The sequence below is a fragment of the Pelecanus crispus genome, chromosome W, assembly GCF_030463565.1.
Source record: "Pelecanus crispus isolate bPelCri1 chromosome W, bPelCri1.pri, whole genome shotgun sequence".
In the NCBI taxonomy this organism is placed as follows: domain Eukaryota; kingdom Metazoa; phylum Chordata; class Aves; order Pelecaniformes; family Pelecanidae; genus Pelecanus; species Pelecanus crispus.
In genome coordinates, this window is record NC_134675.1 from 9,736,181 (window position 1) to 9,758,976 (window position 22,796).

At 43.5% G+C, this 22,796-nt stretch overlaps 1 protein-coding gene across 2 annotated transcripts in view; it reads left to right on the forward strand.

Annotated features, from left to right (window-relative positions):
• The first annotated feature begins 678 nt into the window (after positions 1–678).
• The window catches only part of LOC142596495 (nuclear cap-binding protein subunit 1-like), a 61,986-nt gene continuing 39,868 nt past the window's right edge, over positions 679–22,796 (forward strand). Inside the window, exons 1-10 of one of the 2 annotated variants that reach the window (XM_075725621.1) lie at positions 679–715; positions 2,228–2,313; positions 3,110–3,210; positions 7,734–7,890; positions 9,387–9,494; positions 10,387–10,508; positions 10,996–11,065; positions 12,475–12,690; positions 16,100–16,197; positions 19,279–19,342. In XM_075725621.1, the coding sequence (XP_075581736.1) occupies positions 679–715; positions 2,228–2,313; positions 3,110–3,210; positions 7,734–7,890; positions 9,387–9,494; positions 10,387–10,508; positions 10,996–11,065; positions 12,475–12,690; positions 16,100–16,197; positions 19,279–19,342 (1,059 nt within the window). The other variant, XM_075725622.1, reaches the window with a different exon arrangement.

Below are 22,796 nucleotides of genomic sequence, written 5' to 3' on the forward strand. Positions count from 1 at the left end.
CAAGGTCTTTTCTGTATCTCAAAGTTTCACTTGTCTAAATTTCATTTTAAAAAAAGAGAAATTTGAACTTGTGCTAGATGATGTGAGGTGTGAGCCAGATGCAAACCTGCTTATAACAAGTAACTTTTTCAAATTGTCAAGGGATTTTCTTACCTTGTCAGATCATCAGAGCTAATGTGGCTTGAGTCTGGGAGCCTACCAGAAACCTTGGGATGTCACCAGACGTCAGTAAGGTATCCCAGGGGTGGGGCCCACAGAGTGCAATTCACATGTGCAGTGGGCAAAATATAAGCCTTCAAAAGAGACCAGGCACAAGTGAAAGTAAATAAAACTTTTTTATTTAATGGAAAAATTCACTAACTTTGTGTTTATTCCTTTCCCCCATCTTAGAAATCATCCGAGTTCTTTGTACTATAGAGAAACAGGTAGAATAGAGCTATTTCCCAGAGAGTCGCGGGAAGTCACGAAAGAGAAGGCAGTAGCTTTTCCTATTGCTCTTTTACCCCGGAAGAAGATTGAGACGAACAGGAAGTAAGGAGGGGGCAAGCGGAGGAAAATATTCTGATCCCTGTTGTATGGTCTTTATATAGTGCTCTTCCTTCTCTTCTTCTACTGTGGGTATAGCGTTCCTGCTTTTTCCTTTTTCACACACAGATTTTTCGCAGGGGCGGTGCTAGTATGTCGCGGCGGCGGCGGCACAGCGACGAGAGCGATGGTAAGCATGGATGGAGTGAGTTAGTTCCAGGGTCTGTACTCTGCATGCCCTGCGCTTGGGGCTGTGTCATCCTTAGGGCTGGGGGAGGGGCAGGTCTCGGCTGAGGTGACTCCCCGCGGCGCTGCCTCGCCTTTGGCTCGGGGTGGTGGCGGCGGCGGCGGCTCACCCTGGTCCTCTGCCAGGACTTGTAGGGCGCTCTGGTGCAAGGAATCGGCTTATGTAACTGGGGCTAAAGACTGTCCTGAGCCGTTGCTTCGGTCTGCCTCAAATACAGGGAGTGCCCTGGGTTAGAGTAAACTGATCAGAGCACTCAGCTCTGCATACATGTAGTCAGAAGGATGTGTTCTCGCATCTTGTAGAGGCTTAATAGAAAACGTTGAGAAAACATTGAGAGTGGAGAACGACCGACTTCAGAAACTGAAGCAAATGCTGTTTCTCTTAATAACGCAAATCTCTGTGAGCAAGAGTTGGACAGTTTTGCGACTAGCTTTTTCAGCTTTTCATTGCGAAGATAAACTGTTTTTTAATCACACTTTTATTAATTGCTTTGATGTGCAATTTTTTCTAAGCTTATAAAACCCCTAAAAATATAAGCAAGGATTCTTAATATCTTTTTTATATATGCTGAAGAAGGTGTTATAAATCACTAACAAAACACACAGTAACTGGTAACTCTGTAAAGTATGTTTAGTTTATCTCACATATGCTGTCTCATACTGTAGCAGAAATGCAGAATTATTTCTAAATAAAATTTGAGACAGCTACAATGTTAACTGTTTCTACTTCACGGATTAGGTCATCTATAATATGGTTATACTTTTGCTTTTCTTGTTTATTGGGTCAATTTTGAATGCTTTGTCAGGACTTTTTTTTCTTAGAAGTATGTTGCTGGAATGGTAAAAATATCTAGAGAGATCTTTTGGAATAAGCAGGTGTCCTGGGTCTGGCTGGGATGGAATTAACTTTCTTCATAGCAGCCCATATAGTGTTGTACTTTGCATTTGTGACCAAAACAGTGTTGATAACACACCAATGTTTTAGCTGTTGCTGAACAGTGCTTGCACAGCATCAGGGCCTTTTCTTTTTCCCACTTTGCCCCTCCAGCGAGTAGGCTGGGGGTGGACAAGAAGTTGGGAGGGGACACAGCTGGGACAGCTGACCCCAGCTGACCAGAGGGATAGTCCATGCCATATGACGTCATGCTCAGCAATAAAACATCGGGGTAGTCTTTCCAAGGTAGTTGTCACTCGGAGACTGGATAGGCATTGGTCTGCTGGTGGGAGGTGGTGAGTGACTGCCTTTGTATCACTTGTTTCCCTCCTGCCCCCCTTCTTCACTTATTAAACTGTCTTTTATCTTGATCCATGACTTTTCTTGCTGTTGCTCTTCCTATTATCTCCCCCATCATGCTGGTGGTGGGGGGAGTGAGCAAGTGGCTGAGTGTGTGCTTGGCCGCTGGCTGGGGTCAACCCACCACAGCAGGCAAATAACATATTTAATGTATTGAAACAGGGCAACCTCACAAAAGGAGGAGAACATCTGAGCCATCTGAAATTGAAGAGAGACTTGAGTCTTTAATATGCAGAGTGGGAGAGAAGGTATAAATACTATTTCCATATTGTTTTGTGACTTAGGGTCCTTGAACATAATACATTGTTTTCTTTGTTTTATATGTTTTTATGTGTTAATAGAACATTAGTGGTCAAAAAAAAGAAAATCCATTGGAAACTTCCTAGCTGGAAAATAGTTGGCCTCTGCAAAACTAGGTTTTTAAAAAGAAAATTCTTAAATGCTAACCCTGTGATACAATGCTGAAGTATAACTAGTGAAGAGGTATCATTCCAACTCTGAACTTTATTGCTGCTTCCATTTTTTTCAAGGAGTAGAGGGAAACTAATGAGATGTGTACCAAAAAACCCCAAACAAACAACAAAAGACCCCACCAGTGTCACAACTGATCTTGGGACTTGGCTGGGTTTGGTGCTTGTAACAACTGTAGAAAAAAGGGTGACAACAAATATGATGGGTCTTATACATTAATTTAAACCACATACAAGCTATGTAGTTGTTTCACTTCCCCTGATGTCATTATATTAATGTTTAATTCAGTTACTGAGAGACCTCTGAAGCTGTGCTAACTCTTACTTCCTAGGAAAACACTGGAGCTCCTTGCTGTGGAGAAGTCACAATTGAAGCTCTTATTAGTCATTTTTGCTTCTTATTTCTAGCAAATGAGAGAAATTGTGAATTCCTAATGGAATTTGAATCATTACTTCTAATGGGAAGAAAATGTGAAGTAATATTTTGTTTTATCCTATTTGCTTGTCTTCTACTTGTTACTGTGGGGATAGTTGATATACCTGATTGATGAGAAGATGCTCTTTTCTTTCTTAGAGTACTTCCTCTCTGGAGAGCAACTTGGAGGGTCTAGCTGGTGTCTTGGAAGCTGATCTACCAAACTATAAAAGCAAGATATTAAGAATTCTTTGTACTGTGTATGTATGCAGAAGATTTGGGAGGTGCTCTGTTATCTATGCTAAATAGAAAAGTTTAAGTACTTGAAGTACTTTAAATGCTGTGAACAGCTTTTAGTTCTTGAACACTGTTATTGCTTAGGATTTGTCTTAGAATCATAGAATCGTTTAGGTTGGAAAAGACCTTTAAGATCATCCAGTCCACCCATTAACCTACACTACCAACTCCACTCTAAACCAATCAAGGGTAGACTAGACTAAACCATGTCCCAAAGTGCCACGTCTACCCATTTTTTGAACGCTTCCAGGGATGGGGACTCCACCACCTCTCTGGGCAGCCTGTTCCAATGCTTGACCACCCTTTCTGTGAAGAAATTTTTCCTAATTTCCAACCTAAACCTCCCCTGGCACAGCTTGAGCCCATTTCCTCTCGTCCTACCGCTAACTACATGGGAGAAGAGACCAACCCCCACCTCACTACAACCTCCTTTCAGGTAGTTGTAGAGAGCGATAAGGTCTCCCCTCAGCCTCCTCTTCTCCAGGCTAAACAACCCCAGTTCCTTCAGCCGCTCCTCATAAGGCCTGTGCTCCAGACCCTTCACCAGCTTCGTTGCCCTTCTCTGGACACGCTCCAGCACCTCAATGTCTTTCTTGTATTGAGGGGCCCATAACTGGACACAGTATTCCAGGTGCGGCCTCACCAGTGCTGAGTACAGGGGGACAATCACCTCCCTGCTCCTGCTGGCCACACTATTCCTGATACAAGCCAGGATGCTGTTGGCCTTCTTGGCCACCTGGGCACACTGCTGGCTCATGTTCAGCCGGCTGTCAACCAGCACCCCCAGGTCCTTTTCGGCCAGGCAGCTTTCCAGCCACTCTTCCCCAAGCCTGTAACGTTGCATGGGGTTGTTGTGACCAAAGTGCAGGACCCGGCACTTGGCCTTGTTAAACCTCATCCAGTTGGCCTCGGTCAGCTGGCCCATCGGTCCAGCCTGTCCAGGTCCCTCTGCAGGGCCATCCTACCCTCCAGCAGATCAACACTCCCACCCAACTTGGTGTCGTCTGCAAACTTACTGAGGGTGCACTCAATCCCCTCATCCAGATCATCAATAAAGTTATTAAAGAAGGCTGGCCCCAAAACGGAGCCCTGGGGAACACCGCTTGTGACCGGCCGCCAACTGGACTTAACTCCATTCACCACTACTCTCTGGGCTTGGACACCCACCCAGTTTTTTACCCAGCGAAGAGTATGCCCATCCAAGCCATGAGCTGCCAGCTTCCCAAGGAGAATATTGTGGGAGACGGTGTCAAAAGCTTTGCTAAAGTCCAGGTAAATGACATCCACAGCCTTTCCATCATCTACCAGGCGGGTCACCAGGTCATAGAAGGAGATCAGGTTGGTCAAGCAGGACCTGCCTTTCATGAACCCATGCTGGCTGGGCCTGATCCCCTGGTTGACCTGCACTTGCCTGTTGAGTTCACTCAAGATGAACCTCTCTATAATCTTTCCTGGCACTGAGGTCAGGCTGACAGGCCTGTAGTTCCCCAGGTCCTCCTTCCGGCCCTTCTTGTAGATGGGCCTCACATTGGCAAGCCTCCAGTCATCAGGGACCTCCCCTGTTAACCAGGACTGCTGACAGATGATGGAAAGTGGCTTGGCAAGCTCCTCTGCCAGCTCCCTCAGTACTCTCAGGTGGATCCCATCTGGCCCCATAGCCTTGTGAGCATCCAGGTGGCATAGCAGGTCGTTAACAGCTTCCTCCTGGACTATGAGGGCTCCATTCTGGTCCCCATCCCTATCCTCTAGCTCAGGGGCCTGAGTACACTGGGGATGACTGGTCTGGCTGTTAAAGACAGAGGCAAAGAAGTCATTAAGTACCTCAGCCTTTTCCTTGTCCTCGGTAACAGTGTTCCCCCCCACATCCAGCAAAGGATGGAGATCCTCCTCGGCTCTCCTTTTATTGCTAATGTACCTGTAAAAGCACTTTTTATTATCTTTTACAGCATTGGGCAGATTGAGTTCTAGCTGGGCTTTTGCCTTTCTAATTTCCTCCCTGCAGGACCTAACAAGATCCCTGTACTGTTCCTGAGTTGCCCACCCCTTCTTCCAAAGGCGGTAGACTCGTTTTTTCCCCTGAGTCCCCGCAAAAGCTCCCTATTCAGCCAGGCCGGTCGTTTTCCCTGCCGGTTGGTCTTACGGCACATGGGGACAGCCCACTCCTGTGCTCTTAAGACTTCCTTCTTGAAGAAGGCCCAGCCTTCCTGGACCCCTTTGCCTTTCAGGACTGCCTCCCAAGGGACTTTCCCAACCAGGGTCCTGAACAGGCCAAAGTCTGCCCTCCGGAAGTCCATGGTAACAGTTTTGCTGCCCCTCCGATTGGCATCGCCCAGAATCGAGAACTTTATCATATCATGGTCGCTAAGCCTGAGACGGCCTCTGACCTCGACATTTCCCACAAGCCCTTCTCTGTTAGTAAACAGCAGGTCAAGTGAGGCACCTCCCCTGGTAGGCTTGCTTACCAGCTGTGTCAGAAAGTTATCCCCCACATGCTGTAGGAACTTTTGAGACTGCTGCCTCTCTGCTGTGTTGTATTTCCAGCAGATGTCTGGGAAATTGAAGTCCCCCACAAGAACACGGGCTAGCGATTGTGAGACTTCTGCCAGCTGCTTGTAGAACGCCTCATCTACCTCTACATCCTGGCTGGGTGGTCTATAGCAGACTCCCAACAGGACATCCGCCTTGCTGGCCTTCCCCCTCATCCTTACCCAGGAGCACTCGACCTTGTCATCACCACTGTCGAGCTCTGTACAGTCAAAGCACTCCCTAACATACAGAGCCACCCCACCGCCTCTCCTTCCCTGCCTATCCCTTCTGAAGAGCTTATAGCCATCCAGTGCAGCACTCCAGTCATGAGAGTCATCCCACCACGTTTCTGTGATGGCGACTATGTCATAGCCATCCTGCTGCACAAGGGCTTCCAGCTCCTCCTGTTTGTTGCCCATGCTACGTGCATTGGTGGAGGTGCACTTGAGCTGGGCTATCGATTTCGCCCCCAATGTTGCCATGCTGCCCCTGGGCTCCTCACTAGCGGGCCTGTTTATATCCCCTTCCCCCTTTAAACCTAGTCTTACTCCAGGCAAGTGAAATCTGAGGAGAAGCTTAGTCTATTGATTTAGGCATATATCAAGGAAAATATCCATGTACAGTACTCTCACTTGAAATATGTGTGCAAGGTCATAAGCAGAGTAGATCCCAGAGCTGCTTTCTCGTTGCCATGGGGAATATGCTGGGTAGTATCTTGTTTCTGAATTGAATGGTCACTAAAGAATACAAAAATCTGTTGGGTGCCAATTCTTACCTGTGTATTCCTACTTTTCCTGTTCCCCTTATTAGGGGCTGAGGTGCTCCTCTCTCCATGAACCTACCCTCTAGTAGTGGAGAGATGAAGGGACCAGAGATAGCCCCCCCCCCCCCTTGGCTAGCATCACTCCTTCCTCTCCCTAGCAGAGCACTGGAACAAAGTTGCTTTGTCTGTTGGGCTACTGGGGACATGTCCCAGGAGGGGATTGTGTGGGGTCTGCAACAGTATACCACATTTTGGGGGTGTGTGTGTTTCAGTGCCAGCTTGTGCTATAGCTGTAAGGAAACTTTAAATCCATTTTGTAGCACAGTTCATAAAGAAGTCAAACAGTACATCTGTTTCCCACAACAGCTGAATGCCTTTGAAGGCATGGAGTTAGCTTACACATTTACAAAACATTTGAAGAAAATAAGTAGTTACAATAGGACCTAACCTGTCTGTTTCTTTAAGACCTTATACTGAAAATTGCTTACTTAAGTTTGAGATACTTACAATCAAATTTAACTTTTAAGTGATGTAAAATGTTTATATCTCTTGTGTAATCTTGCTGTTCTAATATAATAGAATGGCTAATTTATGCTACACTGAACAAGTTGTCTTAAATGGTATTATTTGGCCATATTCCTATGGAGTATATAAAACACTGGAAAATGAGGCAGAATAGTCAGAATGGTTTCTAATATATATATTTAATTAACAGATTTTTTTTTAATGACTGATACTTTCAAAACTTTCTGTTAAATGATATATTTTGGCAGTACTTAAAATTATATTACTAGAAGCTTTTGTCAAATGTCATTCCAGTCTGATACCTTATGCCCTTTGCTTCAATAACAGCTAGAGACTGCAGCTGAACATGTCTTAAAGCGTAGTTGCTATAGGTTTTAGAACCTACTATAATCCTAAATGCTTATGAGTTAAAAATAATTAAAGAGAAAATATATTGAAATGTAGTTAAAAGTAGTGTATATATTCTTAAAGGATTATAGTCCTAAAAAAGATGTTCTGTAATCTTTTGTCCACAGGACATATAACTGATGTCAGGTTAGCAGTTTACCTTGCTTAAACACAAGAGAAGTGTAACCTAAACAAAGCAGGTTCAAAGATGCTATGTAAATGCAGTGGTTGGCATGTGATAAATAAACATCTAACAAAATGCTTGTTTTTCTTCATTTAAATCAGTGCACGTCTATTACCAGAAAAGCTTACCATTTACACAACATTAGTTGGGCTGCTGAATGCCAGGAACTACAACTTTGGTGGGGAATTTGTAGAAGCCATGATTCGTCAGCTCAAAGAATGTTTGAAAGTCAACATGTATAATGAAGCTGAGTACTTAGTAAGTGGAATCTTTCACATCTCTTTTTCCCCTAGTCTTCCTCTCCCCATCCCCACCCAATATTACTTACTCTTCCTTTTGACATCCAGAGGGGCTGGAGGTTTTCTGTATGCAACATGGTCTTTTCTGGTATCCCCATGTCATGTTCCATAGACATGCCAGGAGAAAGTGTATGGTATTCCTTCCTAAGGAGATGAAAAATTAGGTTATGATTGCAAAACTGACCTCCAAACTATATGTGAAATTTCCCACAGCCAAATTAACTCTCAGGAAATCAAAAAGGTTTTCTTTCTCCTCCCCCCCCAGTTTGCTCTACAGGAGAATCTAGAAGGTGAATGAAAGCTATTAATTTCTACTGTGCTCAGAGACAAATACTGTTCCTGTTGAGTCCCTTTATTTTAAAGGCAGCTTATTCCCAAGTGGATAGGTTATATTGGATGGCTGTAATCAGTCCTGTATGCTCATCCTGCTTGTGAGTAATGAAGACTAAGTGGGTAATTTTCAGTGCTGGCTCCTTTTGAAACCACTTCCATTTGATTAGCAGCATACTATTAGTTTGGTGCCTTGTTAAAAACTGACAGTAGCAGTGGTTTTAAGGGTCGGTCTGTATGAAACTAGTTCAAGTTATGGATAAGTGACCGTAGAAATGTATTTTGTATGAAAGTTGTGTATGAGCAGCATACTGATTTAACACTGATATGTACTGTTATTCTTCTGGATACATGCAGAAAGTGAATTTCCATCTTCAGTCTTGCATACTCTGTGTGTGTTACTGTGTGTGTCTCACCCCCAACAGCTCCCCTGCTCCACCCCTTGCCCACTCCCCATGTCTCTATCTCTCTGACTCTCACCCCTGCCCCATGTCATGCTCTCTTGCTCACAGGACCCTGCCCCGTGTCTCGCTTGCTGGCTATTTCTTTCTCTGGTTTGTGCCCTGTGTCTCACTCTCTCACTTGTCCTTTCTCCAGCTACCACCCTGTAATGCGCTCTGGCTCATGCCTCATGTCTCGCTCATTCTTAGGCTTGTGCTCTCTGGCTCGCTCTCTTGCTCCTGCTTTCTCCAGTTCCCTCCCTGTGATGCATTCTAACTATCGTGCACTGGATTGCATTCTCTGTGTCTCGCTCGTTCTTTCTTCAGCTGTCAACCATTGGTGCCCTCTGGCTTGTTCTTTCTCGAGCTACCACCCTGTCACGTGCTCTAGCTCATGCGTTTTGGCTTGCGTGTTCTTACTGCTGCTTCTCATGCTCCCACCCTGTGACACATTCTGGCTTGTGCCCTGTGTCTCCCTCTCACTTCTTTCTCCAGCTGTCACTGTGTCCCTCATCCATTTCCCCCCCCGCTCTGTCGTGCCCTCTTCACCCTCCCCCTGTGTGTCCATCCCTTTCCCCTCCACCTCCTTTGAAGTTGAATTAATGCTTATTTCTTTTTGTGTAGTTGAATGCAAGAGTATCCATTTAAAATTAATAAAATAACATTTTTTGTTGTTTTTAAATAGGTTCGTTTTCTATCTGATCTTGTGAATTGTCATGTAATAGCTGCACCTTCAATGGTAGCCATGTTTGAGAACTTTGTGAGTGTGACACAGGAGGAAGATATACCGCAAGTAAGCATAGTAACTGCCATCTCAAGTGTTGTGCTGTTTTTACACAATTTCACTTTATCATGAATAAAACATTCACTTAGCATGAATAAAAGGATCCTGTGAGTTAGACAATACATGCATACAGTGAAATAGTTGAGTCTTCTATAATGAAGTAACTCAAATTTCTTTTCCTTTGCTTCTGGCAAGTATATAATACTCAGTGAGTTTTGCCAAGTTTATTGAACAGTTGTAATAGTTTGCAGAAAGATTCTAAAAGTAATATTTGTTCTGTTATGTGTGCATGTCATGTTCCAAATAAAATATAACATCTTTCAGGTAAGAATATGTTTTTTCCTTGGCTGCCAATCCAGCTAACGCACTGTGGACTATGGGAATTGGGTTTAGCTCTTTCTTTGCTGATGAGCGCATTGCCATAGCCTAAAGAATTCATAGATCACGTTAATGTCACTGTAACAGTGATGCACCTTATGGGTTGCATGTGCTTACTTTATGGAAGGGTCAATTATTAAATCATTCTGCTGATAGCTTAGTTCAATTTCACTTTTTTTCTTTGTTAAGAGTTTTAAAAGGAATTCTTCAGGAAACTTGGCATTGGTAACTTTGAATAATTTAAGTAAAGAGGCTCTGTAGAAGGGTTTTTGTGTGGGTCTCCAAATATACTGTATGTCTAAATGTCTGCCTCTTGAATTATATGTTCCTGTTTTCAAACAGCCTCTTGACACATCTTCAGGAACTCGAACTGACACACAGTTGTAATCCCAAGTGTTGATTGCTGATTTAACTGGAGTTGATCTCTACATCCCCTTAAATACTCCTGGGTTTGCTACTCTTTGCACTGAGACAAATTCAATAAGTTTGTTAAAGAAATCTCTTTTTAATTTATTTCCTGTAGGTACGATGTGATTGGTATGTGTTTGCATTTCTGTCATCTTTGCCTTGGGTTGGAAAGGAGTTGTATGAGAAGAAAGATGCTGAAATAGATCGCCTCTTGTCCCATACAGAAAGCTATCTGAAGTAAGCTATAACCAGTAAAAATACAGTCTTTCTGGTGCCTATTCAAGTATGGATCAATAGCTTTGATTATTGTTAATTTAGAAATACTCTAAATTCTTAGACACAAACAACTGTGAGGAAGAGACCCTGAAAAATAAAATAGATGGAGAGGTTTATGAATCTAAACAACTTAAGTATCACTCTCAACTTCTGTGTGTGTTGAAGGTAATATTTTCTTGATGCATATATGTCTGCATTGTTATGACTAGGCTGCTGGTCACCTGTGTCTGTGTGTCTGTTTCTGTGTGTCTTTTTCTCTAAGTGATTTGAGTTAACACTGCCATTGAGACTAGGTGTTAGTGATAATTTAAATGTTCACAAACCTGTTTTTATACTACTGCAGACCTCATCATCTCAGTAGACCAAATAGTAGTACACTCATAATAAGAAAACATTGCTTTCTTAGATCAGCTTTTTAAGTGTTAGGTTTTCTTTCCTGTATAAACAGGCGTCGCCAGAAGATTCATGTACCCATGTTACAAGTTTGGACTGCTGATAAACCACATCCACAAGAAGAGGCAAGTAGGCTTTATTTATTTTGTACTGTTTAAAAGATGCTTTAAAAAAATTATTTGGCCGAAGTGTTCTTCGGAAATTTAAAATTAAAGGTGCTTTAAGAAAAAAATTAATTCTTTTGAATCGCTCTCCCATGTGTCTTTATTCCAAATGGATTCTAGGTAAGAAGTTCTCTTCTAAGTCTTGGGCTAAAACTTAGAGCTGCATTGGGTGAGTGGGAGAGCATTTTGTTGTTTGGTGACAGTCCCCTTTAGGAAATGCTGCTAAACGAGGAATGGTCACTGAACATAATATTCTTGGGAAATGGGGTTACAAGTCTCTATATTGAAAGCACCTTTTGGAGAAGGAAGATGTAATTTACCCGTTTAAAATGTTACCCTTCTGCAAAAAGAAAACCTTTAGAGTGTTCTTCCTGCAGTGGCTTTGCTTTTTACAGCTCTAGAAAGTGCTAAACAGATACATGTAAATGTTATGCAGCACTAATTGCACCCTCTTTCATAATTAAACCAAAAGTATTAGAGGGGAGAGGTGGCTGATATGGGGTGTTTTTTCTTTTTATTGAACTTTTACTTTTTCCTCCACTGGACTCACTCCGGTATATATCAATGTCTGGCTTGTACTGAGGAGCCCAATACTGGACACAGCACTTCAGATGTGGCCTTATAAGTACTGAATAGAGGGGAAGGATCACTTCCCTTGACCTGCTGGCTATGCTCTTGCCAATAAAGCCCAGAATGTGATTGGCTTTCTTTGCTGCAAGGGCACACTGCTGGCTCACATTTAACTTGTTCACCAGGACCCCCAGGTCCTTTTCTGCAAAGCTGCTTTTTGGCTAGTCAGCCCCCAGCATATACTGGTGCCTGGGGTTGTTCCTCTCCATGTGTAGGGTTTGGCATTTGCTGTTGTTGAACTGCATGAGGTTCCTGTAGGCACATTTCTCCAGCCTGTCCAGGTCCCTCTGAACATCAGCCCTGTTCTCCTTGTATTAACCACTCCCCCCCAATTTGGTATCTCTTGGACTGTATTTAAATCTTTAATTGTAATATTGAAATAATGTGGGTCTTTTTGTAGGTGGAATGATTGTTGACTGAATTAATATTGATTCAGTGAATTTGTGTGTCACACTTGGACTACTGGACTGCAATCTGGTGTTTATTTTACTAGTAAAATGGCAGATGCCTTTAATGTGTGAAATTAGGAGCAAGATTGCTGTTCAGAGTTGTTAAATTGTCTCTTGGTTTACTGAATCACTAGATGGCTTCTAATAAGCAATTTAAGTAGCTGCTTGGTGGTTTTTTTTCTGAATGCAATAAGGAATTTACCTAAATGTTTGATAGTCCATACGTCACAGGGAGCTACAAGTTCATTTATAAAATTCAGCATATCTGATATTTCATGTCTTTTCCTTCAGTACTTGGACTGCCTTTGGGCCCAGATTCAGAAGTTGAAAAAAGACCGTTGGCAAGAAAGACACATTCTGAGGCCTTATCTTGCCTTTGACAGTATTCTTTGTGAAGCATTGCAGCATAACCTGCCTCCATTCACTCCTCCACCTCACACTGAAGATTCAGTGTACCCAATGCCAAGGGTTATTTTTCGGATGTTTGACTACACAGATGACCCAGAGGTATGTATTTGCCGGGGTGGAACTGAATGTGCAATGGGGGGTTGCAAGGCAGTGCTGGTCAAGATGTAGTATCGCCTCTCCCAGAATGGTTATCAGTGTGAAAGTCAGCAGTAATTACATTTTGATACTGCTGGGGAGATTAACTAGATGACAGAGTTAATGCTGACAGATAGATTATTGAAGTTTAAAATTTAATAAGTGATTTTCAGATGTTTTCATTAAGGATATGTCTTTAATGGATTCTCTGATGTCTAATAATATAACTGTGTTCTGGTAGCAGCCTTTCCTTCTGCAAGGATGGTGGCTTGGGTTTCCTCAGCCTAACTGCTTATAGGAACTTTATACAATGAAGACTGTCCTCTACCCATCTGTTCAAATTGGTTGATATAGATCACAGAACATAGTGGTTGACCTGGGTTAGATCAAAAGTTCTTCTAGCCTGGTTTCTGTCTCCAGCAGTGGCCAAGAGCAGATGTTTTGACAAGAGAATTTAGGCATAGGGGAAGAAAAGAAAATGCTTTCCCCAAGCACTTTTCCACCTGTTAGCTTCATTTGATGGCCCCCAATTCTTGCATTAGAAGAGACAACAAACATTTGTTCTCTCCAACCTCTCTAGGCAATTCATCATTTATGAAATCTCTAGCATATCCTGGCTCAACTGTGTCTTTTCTAGGTTGAATGATAGTAGCCTGTCTAATTGTTCCTTATACAGAAGCTGTTCTATACCCTAAGTCACCACCATCACCTTTTTCAGAAACTTTTCTAGTTCTGCTATACTGCTATATCCTGTTGGGGGAGGGGAGAGTGGTGAGTATGACTAGAACTGCATATGGAATGGAAGATGTGGATGCACCATGAACCTATACAGTGGCATAATGTTCAGTGTTCCCTATTCCTTTTCTGATTAATCCAGTCTGTTATTGAATACTGAGATAAGGTTTGTATAGAACTATGTCACAACCAAGTTTGCATTCCTGAACAATAGAGGGCAGTTCAGTGCTCACCACTTCATATGTGAAGCTGGTCTATTTTTCCCATCTATAGGCAAAAGTCAACCAGTCATTTTATGGTTATCTTCTGCTTTAACACCCAGACACCAAGTTTCTCAAGGTGTGTGGGTTTTTTTATTTGCAATTTTTCATGGATGGCCCTTGTTGTTACCAAGTTTTTTAAAAGTAGCATCTGCAAGCTTTTTCATATTCAATGCCTGCTCCCTTTCCAGATAATTTATGGATCTGCTGAACAGCACAGGTCCCTGCATAGATTCCTGTGGGATTCTGCTGGTGACCCTCCTCTGCTGTGAGAACTGATCACTTACTTATCTTTTAACCAGTTATTTATCTGTGTAAGGACTTCCACTCTTATACTGTAGTTGCTCAGTTTACATGAAAGCCTTCTGAAGATCCAACTAGGCTGTCAGCCATGTTTCTCATATCTATACACAATTTTTGACTTCGTCAGAGAGCTCCAATAAGTTTGAGAGGCCTGATTTTACAAAAGCTGTGCTGCCTCTTCCCCAAATAGCATTTATGCTTATGCCTCCTAATGCTATTTTTTTTTTTTAATAGTTTTCAGTAATTTGCCCAATATGAAAGTCAGCCTTGCTGGTTTGCAATTTCCTGGAAGACCTTTACAATTGATATAATTTTAGCCAATTAGATATCAGGTTGATTTTGAATGAGAGGATATGCACCACAATTAATAGGTCAGCTATTTCATTCTCAAGTTCCTTGAACTCTTCGGTGGGTAATCACTTGTTGGCATGTCTTCATCTAGAAACAACTTCAGCTTTCAGGATTCCTTTTGCTAACCTCTCTTGTACTACTGTTTAGCATGTCTGATTTCCTTTTTGCCTCTTTGCAAGTCTCTCTCAGTAAATAGTATGCATTTGCTGCACGGTAACTTTAAATAGTCTCTGTGCCACCCTCAAAAATGGAACATTTTAGCTGCCCCTTTTAGCTTCTATTCATAACGCCCTTTTTGAAGCTAAGTATGTAAAATGAAAAAATGCAGTAGTGTATTTTTTACTCAGCATGTTATAGCCTGTGTTGCTGTCACAGTCAGTCATGTAGTCAAATACTATGTCTTTTCCCTGTTTAGGCCTGGAATTTCAGTCCATCAGGGTTCTGTTACTTATTTACATAGGGATAGCTTGTTGATCTGATTTTCATCTGTGCTCCATTTAACATGCAACACCACTCTTCTACCAGTATAGCCTATACTCGCTCCTGCATGCTTTATACCTTGATAGTTCTTTAGTTTTACAGTGAGATTGCCCTTGCCGAGTCAAAATTTCCATCTTTCTGTGAACAGAGCTGTTATCATAGCCACAATGGGAAGAACAAATACATACAGTAATCTCGGTGCCATTTAGTTGTATTTTCTGGAACATTGATACATAACCATGAGCACATTACAAAGAATTAACAATGTGCTTATGAAATCATTATATCCTACTTCTTAGGATGTTTCTGGGACTATTTCTTTTGGGTTTTTGGAAGATAACTATTTCATTGGCTCTGAGAATTATCTTTTGCAAGTATTGCACTTGCTATAAATGTAGGTTTGCAATGCTTTGGGTCTAGTTTTGCAAGGCTGTAAAGGATAATAGGGCACTGGTATGCAATTGAGTTCTTGCAGCTTGAGTTCTTGCATCAGCTGATGCATAGTAACAGACAGTGAATATACAACTAAGCCACACTGTGGACTAATTATGAAGTAAAGCATGTTTGTTAAGCTAGCTATTAAACTGTGCTTTTATAACCAGCATAAAGACAGAACATTGAGATGATTAAAGCTGCAGTGTTTTCACTTTGCAACTAGAGCAGGCTGCATCGTCAGTTCCCAGATCACTCTGATCTTCTATGCTGTAACTGGAAAAGATGAAGTGTATATTAATACGCTCCCAATGTATAATAATTTTGTGTAACTTGAAGAAACAAAAGGTGCAAAACATCAATTGTTTAGCATGGTCCCAGCTGCCTAAATATAGAAGTACTTAAATCTTGTACGTGAAATTTACGAACTATAAACATCACCAAAACTGTTTCATTGTAAATATGGGTGCAGTTGAAATCATAGCTATCATAGCTGGCTATTATAGCTGGCTATTTATTTATAAAAGTGTGGTGTGGGTTTTTTTTTTTTTTTTTTTTTTACATGATTCATGTACAAATCTGGTACAAAAATCCAAAATCTTTTCTTATGATAATGTTGTATTTGGTAACTTTTGTACTGAAGTTTGAAGCCTGTCTTTTGGCTGTTGACTCTAAAACTTGCTGATGTTAAATCTCCATGAGTGCCTAATTCAATCTGTCAAGTTTTATTTATATATGTGTGTGTGCACGCGTATTAAAAATTTGTGTTTCTCTACAGTGGTCTTTCATCAATCTTGATTCCATTTCAATAGGGCCCTGTCATGCCTGGCAGTCATTCTGTTGAAAGATTTGTAATAGAAGAAAACCTCCACTGCATCATCAAATCCCACTGGAAAGAGAGAAAGACTTGGTAAGATGCTGCTTATTGTTATGGGTTCCCAGCACTGTTTATATACAATCATGGCTTCCCCTAATATCAGGGACCTTCAAAGCCCAACAACATTTAACTAAAAGTTTGAAATTCAGCATTTCCTGAAGTGTTCAGTGAACTATGGTTGACACTTTTATCTGGAATAATGTGAGGCTGATCATGGATTGTTCATGTAATTCAGTAGGGCTGAGGCACCCTGATGATTGCATCCTGGATTATCCATGATTTCTCTACAGAGGATGGCACAGACCCACTCTTTTCAGTGCCACAGAGACTCTTGATGTGTTTGTACCATGCTTTCCAGCACAAGCACAATGAGTGTTGAACTGGCTCTGTCTGGAAGTTTCCTGCTGCTCCTGCTTCTTCATCTTATTCTTTTTTTCCTCTTTTTGTAATTATATGGAAGAGGTAATTGAGTTAGGTCTGCGTGGGAGCCAGTACAGTGTCAACAAAGTTTATTATTTAAAGTTCTATGCAGCTGTAGGAAATGATGTTGCAACAATGTAGCAAATCTCAATGAGAGACCTTATGGGGAGGGAAGATGGTTTAATTTTAAAATAAAACTGAAGTAAAGCTCATTCACACTCGCCCTCTCAGGCATCAAAACATGAGTGAGTCCCAAGTGGTCTGTCCAGCAGTCGGGCATCAAGATGGTTGTATCTGGGTAATCTGTTCAAGATTCCTTGAATTGACAAGGGATTCCCACCAGCTACTGAGTCCTCCTCATGTCTCCTGCGTTGTTCTTCACTTGGCAACTGTGTGCTGGTTTGGGGCCTTTATGTATGCTTAAGGAGTTGACAAGCGGTTGCAATCTTTTGTCTTTCCATCCTGTGTCAGACACCTCTGAGAGTCAGTAGGATTTGCTCAATGTTTCTGTTCTGTATCTCCTTATCTGGGTGTCTTATGGCTCCTACCCTCTTCTGTTTTCCCACCATTATCTCTTAATGGTTTGAATCTTAGTCTGGATGTGGGCTATCACTTCTTTTAGCCTGCCCTTCCTTTCCTCAAGTTGGATATCCTGATAGGCTGCAGGTAAAGGTGTGCTAGGATCTTGATGGCCTGTAAATCCAGGTCACATTAACATATGCTCTTATAGCCTGTCAGGGAGCCACAAGGGTAGGGTGCCCTGCAGGGAAAGGGGAGCCAAGGGTGACCCCAGCACAGGCAGGGCAGTGGTCTCACTGACAGGGTGCAGTCCCTCAGGACCCAATCAAGAGCAGAGCAGGTCCATGATGATAACCAGGGTCAAGCACAGTCCAGTGATCGCCAGGCAAGTCTGTAGTGATGAGGCAGGGCTGAGGTCGAGTCAGTGGGTCAGAATCAGGGAGGTAAAAGCTCAGGTGTAGGTATAGCCACAACACAACTGCAGTGTAGCTCATGCAGGGCCAGGTGCAAGAACCTCAGCTTAAAAGCAGCTCCCAAGGAAAAAGGGTTGGGGGGAGCCTCTGCTGAGCATTCTTCTAAGTCATTATTTTAAGGCCACGTAATGGGTCTGGCTGGGATGGAGACAACTTTCTTCATAGCAGTCCGTATGGTGCTGTGCTTTGGACTTGTGACCAAAACAGTGATGATAACACAGCAATGTTTTGGCTATTGCTGAGCAGTGCTTGCACAGTGTCAAGGCCTTCTCTGTTACTCACTGCCCCCTCAGCAAGTAGGCTGGGGGTGGACAAGAAGCTGGGAGGGGACACAGCCAGAACAGCTGACCCCAACTGACCAAAGGGATATCCCATACCATATGACATTGTGCTCAGCAATAAAAGTTTGGGAAAAGGAGGAGGAAGGGGGACACGTTCATGGTTATGGCGTTTGTTTTCCCAAGCAGCCATTACATATGCTAAGGCCCTGCTTTCCAGGAAGTGGCTGGACATTCCCCCTGCCAGTGGGAAGTAGTGAATTAAATCCTTATTTTGCTTTGCTTGCATGTGCAGCTTTTGCTCTCCCTATTAAACTGTCATTATCTTGATCCATGAGTCTTTTCATCTTCCTTTGGTTTTCTCCCCATTTCGTGTGAGAGGGGAGTGAGTGAGCAGCTGGGGGTGAGGTGGGGCATGTGTGTGGTGTTTGCTGTTAGCCAAGGCTAACCCACCACAGTCCAGCAGCAAAACCTTGGGGGGGGATGATGTACTCAGGGCCTTCCTTCCCTCTCTTCTTTCTGGTGCTTTCACACCCAGACATTCCTATTCATTTTCTATTGAGGTCAGTCTTAACACTTCTCTTGCAATTCTTTTTGCTGCTAAGCAACAGTCCAGTTAGATTTCTTCATTTCTGCTGAAATAATATCTGATATGGGTAATTGGTAACCCAGATAATTTACCACAGACATTTCGCGCTCTTGTGTTCCCAAGTAAGAGCCAGCAAACTTGGTATACTTTGCAAAAATTAGGCAGCAATAGTTTTTTTGGTGCGGATATATGTTGTAGGTTTTTGGTTACAACTTTTTGACTTTGTAGAGACTAGAAATCCAGCACTGTTGAAGTTAATGAAGGGGACTTCTTTATTTCCCCAAAGAAAGCAAGACTAGAGGGAGGTTATAAGAAGTGCTAGAGCACTAAAATTTCTTTTTATAAATAATGGGTGATGCTGTATCTTTTAATCATTTCATTTATAACACAGATATGTCTTCTGTAGCCCATTAGTTTGATGGGTTGAGAATGACTGGAAAGCAAATTTATTGTTTGGAATTTTTTTTTTTTTAATTTTTCCTGATATACCAATGTAGTTTATCCTTTAGTGGACAGATTACACCATCACAGGTCACCATAAAGGTTTATGTAAAACTGCGTTTCGTTTAGCAGTCTGTGTTCAAGCATTGCTTGGGTATGGAGATGAAATGTGTCTGTCCAAACCGTGGTTCAGGTACTGCTGTTAAGAGCTTGTGTCAGGTTTTTTGTATGTGTTCTGTGGATAAATAGACAATTTCAGTCTTTGAGGTCTGCTTATTTTACCTGCTTCATAAGGGTAAACTCTTGCAAAGAATTAAGTATTTCATGTCTGTTTAGTATCTACATAATTTTTGCTGTGTTTCAGTTTAAACTAAATGCTTCTGTTAATTTGCAGTGCTGCACAGTTGTTGAGCTATCCAGGAAATAATAAGATCCCCTTGAACTACCACATAGTAGAGGTATGTGTTTTACAGATAACCTCTTTATTTCTAAAGTAACAAACCCCAATTGACTCCATGATGGATCTATTAAATTACAGTATGATTTAGGAGTCTGCAGTTTTATCCTGTTGACTTAAAGTGCAATGGCTTTGAACAAGTTAGATAACAATAAATTCAACTATTATTACTATTGTTATTAATTTATTTATGTGATGTTTAGGAGCCTTGTTCAGGAATCAGGATCTTACAGTGCAACAGCATTCCAAGTTGTGGTATTTCTCAAGCTGTTCTTGAATGTTTCTCTGTGTTAATCACTCTGATGTGCTAGACTGTCTTGGAGACGACTGCACTTCAGTAACTTCTATTCACAAGATCTTTTAAGTTAGTCTTTTTTTAGTGATCTTCCGAGTCACTTGGATGAATTGTATACCAATGCCCCTGAAAGGTATTTGTTGTGAAATAGTGGTATGCTTTCTCCTTCAAGTTGGAGGATAATAACCATAAATATATATACTGGAATAGGAATGTAGTTTTACTCTTGCTGCCTCCTTTCAGTGGACTGCTAACAAGATGCAGAGCTGTATAAAACTTGCTTCAAAAACTCCTGTCTACAGTTAAAAGATAAAAAGTGATTGCAGTAATAACAGCAAATTGTCATGTGAAAAACTTAAAAAGAGGTAACTAGAAACGAAATTCAGAGCTAATTGCAAGAACTCATAAGACTGTGGAACGCCTACCTTAAACAAAATGGGATTAACAATTCAACTTTGCACCAAAACCCCAAATATTCTGAATGCCCTAAAACAGTTTTGGCAAGCTTGAGACTCTTTCTGTACTCCAAGTCCAGTCAAGAGAAATCGTAGAGTGTGGTGGGTTGACCCTGGCTGGATGCCAGGTACTCACCAAAGCTGCTCTATCACTCACTATCAACTGGACAGGGGAGAGAAAATATAATGAAAGGCTCATGGGTTGAGATACGGACAGGGAGAGATCACTCAGCAATTACCATCATGGGCAAAACAGACACAACTTGGGGAAAATTAGTTTAATTTATTACCAGTCAAAACTGAGTAGGATAATGAGAAATAAAACCAAAGCTTAGAACACCTTCCCCCCACCCCTCCCTTCTTCCCAGGCTCAACTTCACTCCCATTTTTCTCTACCTCCTCCCCCCGAGCAGCGCAGGGGGACAGGGAATGGGGGTTGCGGTCAGTTCATCACACGTCTCTGCAGCTCCTTCCTCCTCAGGGGAGGACTCCTCACACTCCTCCCTTGCTCCAGCGTGGGGTCCCTCCCACGGGACACAGTCCTCCACAAACTTCTCCAACGTGGTCCTTCCCAGGGGCTGCAGTCCTTCACGAACTGCTCCAGCGTGGGTCCATTCCACGGGGTGCAGCCCTTCAGGAGCAGACTGCTCCAGCATGGGTCCCCTGCGGGGTCACAGGTCCTGCCAGCAAACCTGCTCCAGTGTGGGCTTCCCATGGGGTCACAGCCTCTTTTGGGCACATCCCCCTGCTCCGGCGTGGACTCCTCCCCGGGTGCAGGTGGATCTCTGCTCCCCCGTGGGCCTCCATGGGCTGCAGGGGCACAGCTGCCTCACCATGGGCTGCACCAGGGGCTGCAGGGGAATCTCTGCTCTGGTGCCTGGAGCACCTCCTGCCCTCCTTCGGCACTGACCTTGGTGTCTGCAGAGTCGTTCCTCTCACATATTCTCACTCCTCACTACAGCTGCAGTTGCGCAGGGTTGGTTTTGATTTTTTTTCCCCCCCCTTAAATATATTTATCCCAGAGGTGCTACCACTGTCGCTGATTGGCTCGGCCTTGGCCAGTGGTGGGTCCGTCTTGGAGCCGGCTGGCATTGGGTCTGTCGGACATAGGGGAAGCTTCCAGCAGCTTTTCACAGAAGCCACCCCTGTAGCCCCCCCCGCTCCCAAAACCTTGCCACACAAACCCAATACATAGAGTTAGTAAAGTTTTTCTACAGTTAACATCTAAGTACTTTCAGTGACCTACCCTCTTTCAGTTTAAAACTGTTGCCCCTTGTCCTGTCGCTACAGGCCCTGGTAAAGAAAGCCCCTCTCCATCTTTCTTATAAGCCCCCTTTAAGTATTGAAAGGCCGCAATAAGGTCTCCCCGCAGCCTTTCTCTTCTCCTCAGCCTTTCGTCGTAGGAGAGGGGGTTTTCGTGGCCCTCCTCTGGGCCCGCGTCTTTCTTGTCCTGGGGACCCCAGAGCTGGACGCAGTACTCCAGGTGGGGGGGGGGGGTGTCTCACGAGAGCGGAGCCGAGGGGCAGAATCACCTCCCTCGACCTGCCGGCCACGCTGCTTTTTACGCGGCCCGGAATTCGATCGGCTTTCTGGGCTGCGAGCGCACGCTGCCAGCTCGCGTCCACCGGTACCCCCAAGTCCTTCTCCGCAGGACCGCTCTCAAGCCGTTCATCCCCCAGTCTGTACTGGTATTGGGGACTGCCCCGACCCAGGTGCAGGACCTCGCACTCGGCCTTGTGGAACTTCACGAGGATCGCACGGGCCCGCTTCTCCAGCCCGCCAAGGTCCCTCTGGATGGCATCCCTTCCCTCTAGAGCATCAGCTGCACCACTCAGCTTGGCGTCATCCGCAACCTTGCTGAGGGTGCACTCAGTCCCACTAGCTCTGTCATTAATGAAGATATTAAACAGTACCGGTCCCAGTACGGACCCTTGAGGGACGCCACTCGCTACTGGTTTCCACGTGGACACTGAGCCGTTGACTGTGACTCTTTGGACGCAGCCACCCGGCCAATTCCTTATCCGCCTAATAGTCCATCCATCAAATCCATCTCTCCCCAATTTAGAGGCAAGAATGTTGCGGGGGACCGTGTCAAAGGCCTTACAGAAGTCCAGGTAGAGGGCATCAGTTGCTCTTCCCTCGTCCACTGATGCAGTCACTCCATCGCAGAAGGCCACTAGAGTAGTCAGGCACGGTTTGCCCTTGGTGAAGCCATGTTGGCTTTCTCAAATCACCTTGCTGTCTTCCATATGTTTTGAAATGTCTTCCAGGAGGATCTGCTCCATGATTATACTGGGCACAGAGGTGAGGCTGACTGGTCAATCGTTCCCAGGGTCCTTCTTATTACCCTTTTAAAAAATGGGTGTGATATTCCCTTTTCTCCAGTCACTTGGAACTTCACCTGACTGCCATGACTTTTCAGATATGATGGACAGTGGCTTAGCAACTACGTCTGCCAGTTCCCTTATGACCCTGGGATGCATCTCATCAGGTCCCATGGACTTGTGTATGTTCAGGTTCCTCGGATGGTCTCGAACCTGATCTTCTCCTACGATGGGAGGGACTTTGTTCCCCCGGTCCCTGCCTTGAGGGTCAGGGACTTGAGAGATGTGTGAATAGTGATTGCCAGTGAAAACGGAGGCAAAAAATTGAGTACCTCAGCCTTCTCCATGTTGGTTATCACTAGATCTCCTGTCTTATTTATT